Source organism: Apium graveolens, chromosome 3 (assembly GCF_009905375.1).
Source record: "Apium graveolens cultivar Ventura chromosome 3, ASM990537v1, whole genome shotgun sequence".
Lineage (NCBI taxonomy): Eukaryota > Viridiplantae > Streptophyta > Magnoliopsida > Apiales > Apiaceae > Apium > Apium graveolens.
In genome coordinates, this window is record NC_133649.1 from 143,969,239 (window position 1) to 143,982,880 (window position 13,642).

General features: G+C 30.5%; 1 protein-coding gene across 1 annotated transcript; it reads right to left on the reverse strand.

Moving 5' to 3' along the window:
• Positions 1-5,849: 5,849 nt before the first annotated feature.
• LOC141710890 (MLO protein homolog 1-like) lies at positions 5,850-10,685 on the reverse strand. Its single transcript, XM_074513387.1, has 14 exons — positions 10,557-10,685; positions 9,769-9,826; positions 9,029-9,288; positions 8,800-8,916; positions 8,650-8,710; positions 8,321-8,406; positions 8,018-8,092; positions 7,826-7,914; positions 7,632-7,681; positions 7,443-7,483; positions 7,149-7,322; positions 6,802-6,837; positions 6,575-6,703; positions 5,850-6,377 (listed from the first exon to the last, which is right to left on the reverse strand). Exons 1-14 carry the CDS (start codon positions 10,680-10,682, stop codon positions 6,006-6,008), a joined length of 1,674 nt encoding a protein of 557 aa, XP_074369488.1. The 5' UTR covers positions 10,683-10,685; the 3' UTR covers positions 5,850-6,005.
• Positions 10,686-13,642: the final 2,957 nt, after the last annotated feature.

The following is a 13,642-nucleotide window of genomic DNA, read 5'->3' on the forward strand; positions in this document are numbered from 1 at the left end:
TTGACATCATCATGTTAATGACATTTATAGCTCCAGTAATCTTTGACATCAGATCATTGAAGATTAATGACATTGTTAGCTCCAGTAAGCTTTGACATCATCTATTATATATTACATAACTTTAGTGACTAAAAACAAATATGAACCTAACATTAGTGAGTAAAAGAAAAAAAATAATAGTTAAATGGCAAGTTCTTAAAAATACTATAAGTTGGGTGACAAAAAAAATCCATTTTTCCTATCTTAAATGCTATTATTGCCGATATAACTTTTACCCACTAATTTCCTAGGAAAAGTATGCTAAATTTGATGGAGACAATTGCTCCCGTGATTGTGAAGCAGGGGAACATGAATAAAAGGTTGAGAATGACGGTTGGATAAATGATATTTTTTAACAGTCAGTAAAACATCTCTCATGCATGTGCCTTCGACGTCAAAGGAGAAGAAAAATATTTTCCATTTTTTTTATGAAACTGATTCTTTCTATGTGCTTTTCGGCTTTATCAAGTAAGTTTGCTTTGTTGTGAGATACCTAAATTTATTCTTATTGCTTAAAGTTCTTATAATTCCCCGTAGTTTTATATTCTTCTGATCATTGTGCCCTTACTTATGATTTTCTTTGTGTTGTATATGTTTATAAATTCATTTTATAGTCTGCTGGAGTCTAGATGGATCCTCTTATCATACAAAATACGAGGATGATTACGGAGCCATGAACTGATCTCGGCCTTATGTCCTGTTCACGGTAGAAAATCTGATATATAAAATTGTTAAATGGGTACCATGCGCATTTTTCTCTTTGCGTTTTGTCTTCATATGTTAAAATTTCCCGGTGGTATATCTTGCAGTAAGAAGCATTTGCAAAATACAATATTCACTTAATAAATTTGTTTGACAATTCATAGAGTAAGGCAAACCTCTAATTCAGTTGATGAATGGGATGGTCGTGTCCATAGATCACCAAAAATTAACCAATTAAATTATAATTTGACAAATCCACCAAGTGGAGACAGTAACTTGAATAACTCTTTTGCAGATTGTACATTTGGTATGGAGGAGATTGATCTTGAGGATCACTTTGATATGTGTAATGGTAAGGATCTTAATATAAATAGTGATAAAGATGGAATGCCTGAACTCCTCCACTTTGATTTGGAGATGAGGTTGGTTGAAGATATTTTCACATCTGATAACACAAAAAGTTGATAGAAAATCTTCTAATATATATTCCAAGATGTATTGAGTTAATTAGAAGAAGGAAAGTGAATTACCGTGTTTACTGTCCTCTGACAAATGCTTGAAGATGGAGTATTGTATTATATTTTACAAGTCTTTAGTTATTGTATATGTCCTGTAAGGTTTCTGCCACTTCATTTTCCCTCGAAAGTGCCTCTCCATATTCCTTAGTATTTTAATTTTTATTGTATTCCTTCTAAGAGAATAGATAGAACACAAAAGGTCATGTCATTGCTGCAAAGAGGGAGAAGAAAACTGAAGCATGATGACAAATATTTTAGGAAAAGAAAAGTATGGGAAGTCGTCTGAATGTAGTAGGCTGCCAAACTAGTGTTCAAGCAGGCTTACATTTTTATAAAATCAGATTGTTCAGGTCAAACTTTTTATTTACTATTATATTTTGTAGTCCGTATGTTCATGACTCCTGTAAATCTATAACTAACATCATTTGATAAGATTAGAAAAAGTTTTGTAAAAATAAATATGTAGGTATATATGAAGTCTGTACCTCCAATTTTGTGTTTGTATTATTTAGATTCATTTATATGATTATAAAATGTGTTTTTCTTATTAATACGTGTTTATATCTATAGCTGATGATATTTTTTTGAACGATTACATTGTATCAAGTAGAAAAGGATGCACATGATATTTTTAAGATTTGTTAAAAGCGATTTCTTTATGACAATCAGATGTCAAAGATATTATAAATACACTATTTTATATGTTTTTATTTAAAAGAGATTTTTAAAATAGTAAATAGTAAGCCAAATTATAGGCTTGAAATAACAAATCCAATAAAAAATATAACAAAGAACATATTATTTTTTTGTCCGAATTTTCATAGTAAAGATGTGACCTATAATAAATTTTAAAAATTATCAACTTATTTAAAATATATTTTAAAATAATTAGATATCAAACATATCGTAAATATATTTAATATCTAATTATTTAAACACATTTTTAACATCTAATTTTTAAAAAGATAATTATCATAGAGTTTTAAAATATTATATTAGTGAGGTCCATGTAAATATAAATCTTATTTTCATGAGCGTCGATATAATTTAGAATAAGTTTTTTGACCAACAATATAGAAGAAAACTGAAATTTTTTGACTAAAAATATAGATGTTATAAATCTTATTTTGATGCGGTGTCCATGTAAATTTATCATCCCTTTTTGACTAATAATATAGAAGAAAAATGAAAATTTGTAAAGACAGTTATTTATATAAATTTTTAAGAGGTGTTGTTTTTTAAAACGGAAGTCATATAATTTATTTTGAGTGTAACGATATAAGAAATTGTATTATATGATTTGATAATCAATTATGTAAATTTCTTTTTTAGTAGATAATTTAAGTAAACTTTTTGATATCTATATAAAAAATTTATAAAATAGTTCATATAGATATTTTTATTATAATAAAAATAAAAATTATTATTATTAGTACTATTATTATTATTATTACTACTATTATTATCACTACTACTGGTACGAGTAATGTGACTACGAGAATTTTTTAGCTAATAATATTTTTAAAATTATTTTTCATTATAGGCTCATTAAATCATCCATTACATGATTCAGTGTTTTTAGTAAATTTAAATGAGTTTATGTAATTATTTGCATAAGTTCATTAACTTTTAATTTCATAGGTTATATATAATAACTTTTTTTTTCAAATTTCGCATTTTCACCAATTATTTTTATTATTGAAATTTTTGGTTTAAAATTTGTAACATCATCTATATAATTTAGTGAAAGATAGCTCTTTCATAGTAATTTATCCATATGATATAACCTCTCATTTTACTATATTATGAGTATTGCTGATAAGTGATTTGGTTTTAAAAAAATTATAAAGATACTTTTATGCAAATTTAAGTTATACCGCGGCGTTGTCATATTTTTTTAACATTTTTTGTTTTTGTATTTAATTTGAATAAAAATTTTAATATATGAGATTTATTGGTTTAAATTTTTAAAAAATATGATTTGATGATAATTATATGTAAATACACGTATATGTTTCTTATATTTTTAGAAATGAAAGAATATTTTATATTTATATATAGCATGGTATCAACATGATTAAGATGAACTATACATACTTTCGGTTAGTTTTTATTTTATAGAAAGATAATATAAATAATCTCCATTATACTTTTTAGTTATATAAACAAAGCGGAAAAACAGTCAACGAATATTTTATTTTGATTTTATTTCAATTTTAAATAATATTTTGTATCCTCTCATATACATTTTTAGTTGCTATACGAATAAAAATCTTATTTTGATTTCATTTCAATTTTAAAATTATTGTATATACTCTAGGTACTTTTTACTTAAAAATACGAGAAGTCGTCGCATTGTGTTAAAAAAATATTATAAAATAACTTTTATACAAATTTGAGTTATAACACGGCATTGTCACATTTTTTAACATATAACATTTTTTATATTTAATTTGAATTAAAAAATTTAATATATAAAATTTGTTGATTTAATTTTTTTAAAAATGTGCTTTGATAATAATTATATGTATATATGTGTGTATGTTCCTTATGTTCATAAAAATGAATGTATATTTCAAATCTATATATAGCATGATTTTAACATGGTTAAGGTGAACTATACATATTTTAGATTATTTTTCATTTTATGAAAAAATAATATAGATAATCGCTATTATACTTTTTAGTTATAGAATACGAGGCTTCGTCGAAAACGAAGCCGAAAAATAGTCAACTAATACTTTATTTTAATTTTATTTCAATTTCAAAATTATTGTATATCTTTTTATACCTTTTTTAGTTGCAGAATACGAGGCGTCGACGACGCCGAGAAACTGTCTGTAAATATTTTATTTTGATATTATTCCAATTTAAAATTATATTATATCCTCTATTGTAGTTTTTAGTTATTGAATACGAGGCCTCATAAAAAACGAAGCTGAATTTAATTCTTATTTGAATTTTATTCCAATTTTAAAATTATTTTATATCCTTTTATATCTTTTAAGTTGCAGAACACGATGACGCCGAAAAGCTGTAAATAAATATCTTATTTTGATTTTATTCCAATTTCAAAATTATTGTATATCCTTTGTTATAAATTTTTGTAATAGATTACGAGGCATCATCGAATACGAAACCTAGAAACACTAAATTAATATTTTATTGTGATTTTTTTCCAATTACAAAATTATTTTATATCATGTGTTATACGGTACCTTTTTAGTTGCAGAATACGAGACGCCAAGAAATTGTTAATAGATATATTATTTTGAATTTTTTCCCTAAATTATTCTATATCCTCTATTATACTTTTTAGTTATAGAGTACGAGTCATCTTCCAAAAGGAAGCCGATAAGCTATCAGTTAATATGTTATTTTAATTTTAATAGAAAAAGGTAATGTGAATAATCATATTACCTCCATTTTTAATTTAACATATCGTTACTCTAAAAATCAAAACTTTTGGTGTGAAATCCGGATAAAAATGAGATGTGTCAATTTTCTTGCATATGTACTTTAGACATTTGGAATTTATACCTTTTATTGAATTATCTGGATTATTATATTATGATTTTTGAACTTTCCATATATAGAAAAGAAATAGAAAGAGATAGACTAGAAACTATATATGTTATGTCAATGATACCAAAGGGATATTAAATGAATGTAATTGGGATATGGATGAAATATAATGAAATAGAGCCCCTTTGAGGTTTCCTATGAAATGAGGCATTAAGATCTTTCTAAAAATATTTTTCATTACTTTACTAAATGTACAAATCACTACATATACCGTTAATTATTTCCTTTTTTAGTTTGTTTAAATTTAATAAATTTTGTTGAGGAAATACATATTAGTTGTTACATTATTTCAAAATATCGTGCACTATACATATTTTCGGAATTAACATTTTATAAATTTTCTAATAATGCGATGATCAAGTAAAATATTATATTTTTAAAATAACGTTAAATTAAAATTAAAATGACCAAAAATAAATTGTAAAAACATTCTCAATTGTTCATTGTAATAAATAGAAAAAAATAACAAGAATTTTGGCTAGAGCACGTATAGCATAACATTTGGAGGAATATTATTTAATTTTTTGGTATAACCCGAAACCATGACTTTTACCGTCAAATTAAAATTTAAATTATCAAAATGAATAGAAAATATTTTTCTTATCTATTTATCGTAAAAATATGAAAATTACAAATTTTTGGCTAACACCCGAAGCACACGTATTTAATAGAATTTCAAAAATAGAAAGTAAACCACCTAACTTTTAAGATATTAATTAACCAAATCTAATTGATAATACACCATATAGTTAATTGCAAGGTTACGGTAGGAATTAGAACTGCAAATAGATAGAGCCGAATTGAGATATGTCAAAATCGACAAATAGATAAAGCCAAATTGAGATCTGTCAAAATCGAGTTGAGGTCCATTCAGCAAACCTATTCAGATTTTTTTTAATAATCTAGCCGAGCTGTGTTTAATATCAACTAAGATATAAGAAATTGATAGCATAAGCTGGAACGTTTATTATACAACACATAGATATTCAAACTTGATGCAATAGTTTGAAAATTTTCCTTACTACGATATTTCAGTAAGAAAATTTTCACAATTGTGGTAGATTTTCATAATTAAGTCGAGCAGAAAAGAACTAATAGAACAAATAAGAGTCTGGCACCTACTTGAGAAAGAAAGGGCAAAAAAAGAGAGAGCATCAACGTCTAAGGGGAGTGAAATGTAAAAGCAGAGCCCCCACCTTTGACATTTTGCTTAGCTTCATAGTCACTTGAAACATTTGAAGGAGGACTGCCTCTTACATCTGGTGATAACTCTGTCTGTAGAGTATGATAGTTCATGTATCTTGGAGACGTCAATGTGGACTCGATGTCTCCTGTTTTGTACTTGTGTAGTAATGGCAATGGCGATGAGGCTCGCGACGGGGTTGATGCCACACTTGAAAAACCTGATATATTGTCGTCTCCCCTTTCTGTTGCTACTCTTAGCTTTCTGTTCTGCTTTGCTGTCTTTCGCCACTTTTTAAGTGCATTTGCAGTTTGTTCTTCAAATATTGCCTGCTTCATGTGCGATCCCATCTGTTATTAAATACATTTTGTCAGTGAACATCTGCTATCATGATATAAGCCCTCTCTTTCATGGTCTTTTGTACATAATGTGCAACAGTATATTGTTACCACAGAATTGTACATGACGAACTCTTCTAAAATGTCAAGGTGTCGGCAAAAACCAATAAAAGGTCGTATAAATCATTAAGGAGTAATAAGAAACTTACTTGGATGACTAATGCGTAGAGAGGAAAGGTTATGTAGCTGCATAACACTTGAAATGCAACACTCAAAACTACTTTTGTGATGATTAGTGGTATATTTTCATGGAAGCATGAATATAGCCCGAACTCATACTGCAAATATTAGTAAACCAATAAACTCATGTTATTTATTTTCTATATTACAATAAAGGTAAACTGATTCATTTTAAATATATCTTAATCTTTCTTACCCATGTCCATAAGAAGTAAGCCATCTGGAAAGCATTCTGTATCAAAGATAATAAAATCAATAAAAATTAGATGAAAAAAATGCTTTTTACATAACAGTGTATAAATGACTCATCTTCTAGCCTATAAAGTAGCAAAATGCTAATCTGTTCTTGATTAGAAATCGGTAACACGAGGTTGAGTTTCGAGAGCAGAGGGTTTAATTGAGCCTCTGGGGAAAGCTTGAATTTGTCGTATTTCAAATTATAAAATTGTAAAAAAAAATGTGGATTCGAAGGTTCTAGTCCTCTAGATTCACTGGAATCACGGTCCTTTGAGTAAAAGTAGCTCTAGAAAAAGAATAAATTACCTCAAACAAGGTGAAATGAATCAAGAAAAGGATGATATGAGGGCGATTGAACCAGAAATACGTATTGCTAGGCTGAACCACCGGAACTCCTTTTACCACAGTCGTCCTGTCTTGAATTTGTTGAGCCATGTCCATTATAATCAGTTCTAGCTTGGCACCAACTATAAGTAGTATCTTCAAATACACAAAAAGATAACTTAATACATCAAATTCTTCATACCACACTCCAACATTATGTAGAACACATCAAATATTTTCTAGGTTTAATTATAATGAGAAATCAAAGTTTCTTACTGTAGGAGGAATGAATGCTAGGCCAATAAATGTGTACCATTCTGCACCAGCAAAGACAATGTTACATCTCAACAATATATTAAAGTTCCATTATATAGAATAAAGATAATGTCCTATTTCATGAATGGAATTGAAATCCAATTCTGCAAAAATAGGTTCAGCGAAGTAAAGTAGAAGTAGCATTCTTACTGTAGACGTTGAGAAGCTGGAAGATTATCGCAAATGTCCATAGTGGTATACTGGTATAAGATAATAAGAAAATGATATGTTAAAACTGTTATTTGGTAATTATAATTCATAGATATTTCCACACATATGCCTATCGAATAAGGATTACAAGAAATATGTGTGAGCGGGAATCTAACAGGAAGAAAATAACTAACCTGATACCAACAACCACCTTAAAGTCATCCTCCATGGACCTTTTGATGTACTTGTGGAAGTTAAATTTACTGTTTGGAGCAAAGTGCGCCTGGCAGATGTCATGTATATTAAGATAAGATAACTAATGACTAATGATTAAGAATATCTGAGTTATCGAATCTTTGGAATTTTAATTCACATATATTACTTACATTAATAAATCCATGTCGCATGGTCATGTAATCCACCTTTGTAACTGAAGCAAAGAACTGCCTAAAGAAAGCTACCTGCAATTTTATAATTTCCTGCATTAGCCTTTTTTTTTGCTAATTTTCTGCAATAGCCTTTTTCACTACATAAATATGGTTATTCACGCCAGCTTTGGAAAATTATGACATTTGGTTCATTAAGTCACTCCATTTTGAAAACAGAAGTTTAACAGTTGAAGTCTCTGCTAAGATATTAGGGTACACATTTTGAAATTTTGCAATCGACTAGAGTAGCGACGGTCTTACAATATAGCGAACTCCAGGAATGGTTGATAATCCACTATGCCGGCGAACGAAGGATGTTTGATGAGCAAATCTGAATCTCGAAGGATCTGATAACAACAAGCTCACTAAATAAGTACCAAATACAGCTTATAGTAGGCTCGGTATATTTGTTGACACATGAAATTTAGACATTTTGATCACTACAGAGTATTTTTGTTGCTACCAGCATTAGTTGTCTTGTACAAAAAAAAAACATTTATTGAAGTTTGAGTAATATGATTTTGTTTGAGGACCGACGTGAAATAATAATCTACATAAAGAATTGTGTCGTAAACTAGCTAGGTAGTTACCGTTTGTAAATTGATACTCCAGCGACGAAGTTTCCAGTTCCCATGATTTCCATTTCTTTAACTGTGAGTACAATGAACACCCAAAACATTTAGACAGAATCAAAAAAAATGTACACTACGATGTGTAGTGCATAAGCATTGGAAACGTACTTTGGCTTGAGCAAATCCGATTGTCATAACACTGTACATGATATGTAAAACAGCCAGCACAAATATGAAGATGTGCAATTGATGTAGCCCTGATGGAGATATCAACGGCACTTTGTCCTGTCATTCAAACACAGCATCAGTGTCCAATAAGTACTCAAGTTGAATGGTACAGAAAAATTAGTAAAAGTGAGTTAATAGTTTTGCTATGCAATTGCCTTATAATGCTTACAGATTTAGAGCAGTAATCCTCGTCGGCAGCAGCAGGGGCAAGCATTCGACGTGCAATAGCATCTCCGGCAAACCACAATAATTTTCTCCCACCATCGCCCGCGTGATCACCATCCTCGTCTCCCTTGTCTTTGGCTTCATCTGTGTATTCTTTCTTGCATGGAAGCATAATACTACCAGCACTTTTTGGAATACATATTTTGGCTATTACATTTGTCCCTACCGTTATGAGTAAGGATATAAAGCCTAGTAGCATTAGCTCTGCAATGTTTTGGTATTTTAAAAACTGTGTTAATATAAATATTATCGCTTTGTAAATTTACAATGTTAAGCACAATTAATTAACACAACCCAAGAATATGTTATTGAAGTTGTATTCACTCATTTGGCTTTTTCTCTGGTATATAAATGGGACATGAGGTAGTGAAATCACTACATATGTCAAAACCTTGGGGAAAACTAAATTAATACATTCATCAATCGCCATCAAACATAGTACCAAACTAATTACCTAATTTGAATTTAGAAAAAAAAAATTAGTTTCTTTGGTCTACCAGTAGATTGTCAAAAAATTATTTATATCTGCATGCCAATTGAACCATAAATTTTATCAAAACAAAGTAAAAGCCATTTTTTTCTTATTAACTCTGAATACTTTTCCAATATATTATTGAGATCCAGCATAAGTAGGAAACTAATAATCATCAATTTAACAAGAACAAAACAACAAGGGACGTCTACCTGCTTTAATCTTCTCCAAAGCCTCCATCATGGCCTTCTTTTGCCGCTTTTGAAACCACTGTCACCAAGAAAAAATGAGAAGTCAAATAAGCCATAACTACAGAAAGCTGAGCTTGTATTTCTTAATAACTCCAAATTTTATACAAAGTTACGTTAACTATATGATACAATTGAGACTTTTTTCGAATATCTTAAGATTTTTGATGAGCTGAGATTACTCTAAAAAGTCTATGATTGAAACAATTTAATCATTCTTTTTACTTCTCATAAGAAGTAGAATGAGTGAAGATAACCACCAAAACAAAGAAGACTACAATGTAAGGCCGCAAACATAACCACCGAAACAAAAAGGACTATAATGCAATGCCGCAAACATATACAAGAATAATATTGTTGAATTCGCAAATTTGTGTACAAAATTTTTCACAAAATAAATATATGGCAGCCATCGATTAAAATGGCCCCGCATTATCAACCACCCAACTAAAATATCACACATATTATTCCACATCATTTTGCAAGTTTTTTTGCATCAAATTTTATGCATGTAGTACTACTCATACAAGAATTTAGCCACCAAAAGTAAGGCCACAAAAATGAGCTATAAGGATATATAGCGGACTTTAAGAAAACATGTCAAAAGAGTTTCTAAAGATCACAATTAATCATATCGAATAAAAGTTCTCTAATAGCCAGACCTTCGATCATAACACCGGCTAATTAATCGTATTTCAAAGATCCATCCCCAAACAATAGAAATAATGCGTGTATATATAGTAGTCACGTACCTTGCCAAGAATATGAATGGCATGCTCAATAAGAATAGAAATGACAATGAAGACGGTGCAAACAAGTGCCACTGCCCAAGAAGGGGTCTCCTTCAGTGATCTTTCTCCAGAACCACCGACTGCCATTGCATGTTACGAATGTATATGTACTATATATATATATATATATATATATATATATATATATATAACACCGCCTAGCTTATATATATTTCTCTTCAAAGTACTGAACTTGTAGCAAAATGCAGCGCTTTTTTATCAACAACCAACGCGTCACCAACTACAAGCTACCTAGAACTTGTCAAGCTAAGACCTTCAACATAACTTGATGCTTTCTTTAAACTACCTTGTGGGATTTGATGCCGGCTTATTAAAGAATCAATTGAAAATTATACATTTTATTCATTTTGTTATATTATACCTGTGATTGTCTCAAGCAGGTATATAATTCTGGAACGGCAAGACATCTATATAAAACCATTTTATAATTTCAATATACCGGTGATCACTTCCCTTATAAAATTAAAATTATAGATAAGTTGTGTTTAGTCTTTGATAATCACAAATGTAGACTACATTTTGACCGACTTCTTGGTCCCATTTGAAACCTACTACTGTGGCACCTGAAAAAATCTCATGTACTGTATGGTTTTACTAGCTAAAGAATATAGGAGTATATAATATTTTTACTCAAAAAATATATTTAGAAAGTGTTCAAGATATCTACTTCATTCAAAATTACGTATTCTCTTATGTTATGCCCAAATACAACAAGGGCTACTCTAATTATCTTATTATCCAAATTCATGTAATTACCAAATTTTCTAAAAAAATATTTGTTATTAGTAGTTGAGGCCTTGACATATATGAGAGAGAAGGATGTCTCGATCTCATAAAACGGAGCTGACCGTTAATCTAAGGTGGTTTTCGATCTCGTTCAAAATCAATTACTGTAGGAAAATTTTTGAAATCACTGAATTCGGAATATATTATATCATGGATCCATTTCCTCCGACACGAAAGTGAAATCGGCGGGTAAAATTATATGAGCGGGGCAGAGAATAACTAGGAGAGGAGACCTCCTACCGTAAGCAGAAAGAAGAGTTAGGCCCCCGAAATTTCTCACTAAGGCGTGGCCTTCTATATAACGAGCCCCCTATCTTGATATCTCCGCGTGAGCTTTTTGCGGGTCTCTTACGTGTCATATACTTCTCAGTGAGATGTTCTTTCATGGTATACCTCAGCGTGGGCACCTATGAAGGTTGTATTTGTGTAAGATACCTCTCTATAATATGTCCATTCGTGAGACGTCTTTGTGCGAGCGTCCTTATGCATATGCGGGTTGTCTATGTATGAGATACCTTTATGTGAGATGCCTTCATGTGAGCCCCTATACGAGCCTCCTACGCGTGAAATGCTTCTTTATGAGATGGTTTCGTTGGATGCATCCGCGTGAGCCTTTATGCAGGTCACCTTCATGTGAGATGTCCTTCGTGGTATGCTTCTACGTGAGCCTTTATGCAAGGTTCCTTTGCATAAGACTTCCCTTGAGTTTTATACGATTCGCCTCTATGTGGCATTACTATTTACAGTATGCCCATAGTGGGATGCATTTTAACAATATGCCCCTATTGAGATGACCCTTCGTGGGATGGCTCAACGTGGCCCCGTACTTGTGTAATCACCAAGGTCTACTTTACGGTGCGGCGGCCTCTCTCAAAAGGCCTCCTATTTTATTTAACTGGTGAGGTCCTCTGTAAAGTGCGGCTACCTCTTTCAAGAAGGTCTCTTAATAATTGTGATTAGTGAGGTCCCTGGGGATGGCTCAAGGGGTCCCTATGAAGAGGAGTTTTATTTATAAGAAAATCTTTCAACAAGGTCTTATAACTATTGTGATCTGTAAAGCCACGGGGAGTGGCTAACGGGGGCTCTGTGAAGAAGAGCTTTATCTATAAGAAAATATCTTTCACTGTTAGGAATATGTTGTATTCTTGATGATATGTTAAACAAAATACTTAGTAGATTTAATTCAGTGATCTTGTAGCTTTCAACAGATGATCACTTTAACATCCGTTGAAAGGGTAGCTTATGTATTAATAAGTTTAGTAGCACATTTCTGCATATTGTAATATCTTAGAGAACTAGATATTATAAAACATTTTAAGTCATGTTGACTACTAGATTGATATGCAAGATAGGTTGGCTAATTGTAAATATTAGATGCCTTGTAATCTTGTATAAATAAAATGGAGTTAACTGCTATGAAGATAGTCGCAACGGATGTTCCACAAGACTTCAACGGATGATCAACTAAAGTTTCAACGAATGTTCAACCAGACTCTCAACGGATGATCCAACATAGTTTCAACGGATAATCTAACTGACTTTCAACGGATGAACAAATTCAAAAGAGCAGTTGATAGTGACTTGACAGTCACATACGTTGATTGTATGCAAATGGAATGTGGCAGCCTATTTACAAGTTTTAGAGAACAAAGAAGCATTTCCATTTTCATGCTAAACTGAAGATATTCAAAGATGCTGGATAGAGAAATGAAGTAGCATGAAATTAGACTAGAAACATCTTATCTTATTTTTTTGTCTTTTTATCATATAACTTGGTGATATATAAACCAAGGGTAGCAAGTAGAATAATATCAAAGTTAGTAAGCAATTACCAGAGAAATAGAAAAAACTACATTTGTAAAAAATTCTATGTTATTTGAAAGTTCAATTTGTAAGCAGCTGTGTTCAAATCTTGCATCACAGAGTTCTCATATCAATATATATCTCTGGTGGAAAAATTCAATCCACCAGAAAGTTTTTAAATACTTGTATTTGATTACTTTGTGTTTGATTTTTTCAATACTTTTATTCCACACTTTAGCTAAATCAAACAATGTTATATATTCATAGTAGAACAGTTCTTAAAATTTAAAAGTAGCCAGAATTATATTCAACCCCCCTTCTGTAATTCTTTGTTAGATTATTTGGGAATAACAATTGGTATCAAAGCAAGCTCTTGATGTACAAATAGTTTAAAGATCACAACAACTAACAAGATGAACAAAAAAGATGTTGGGGTG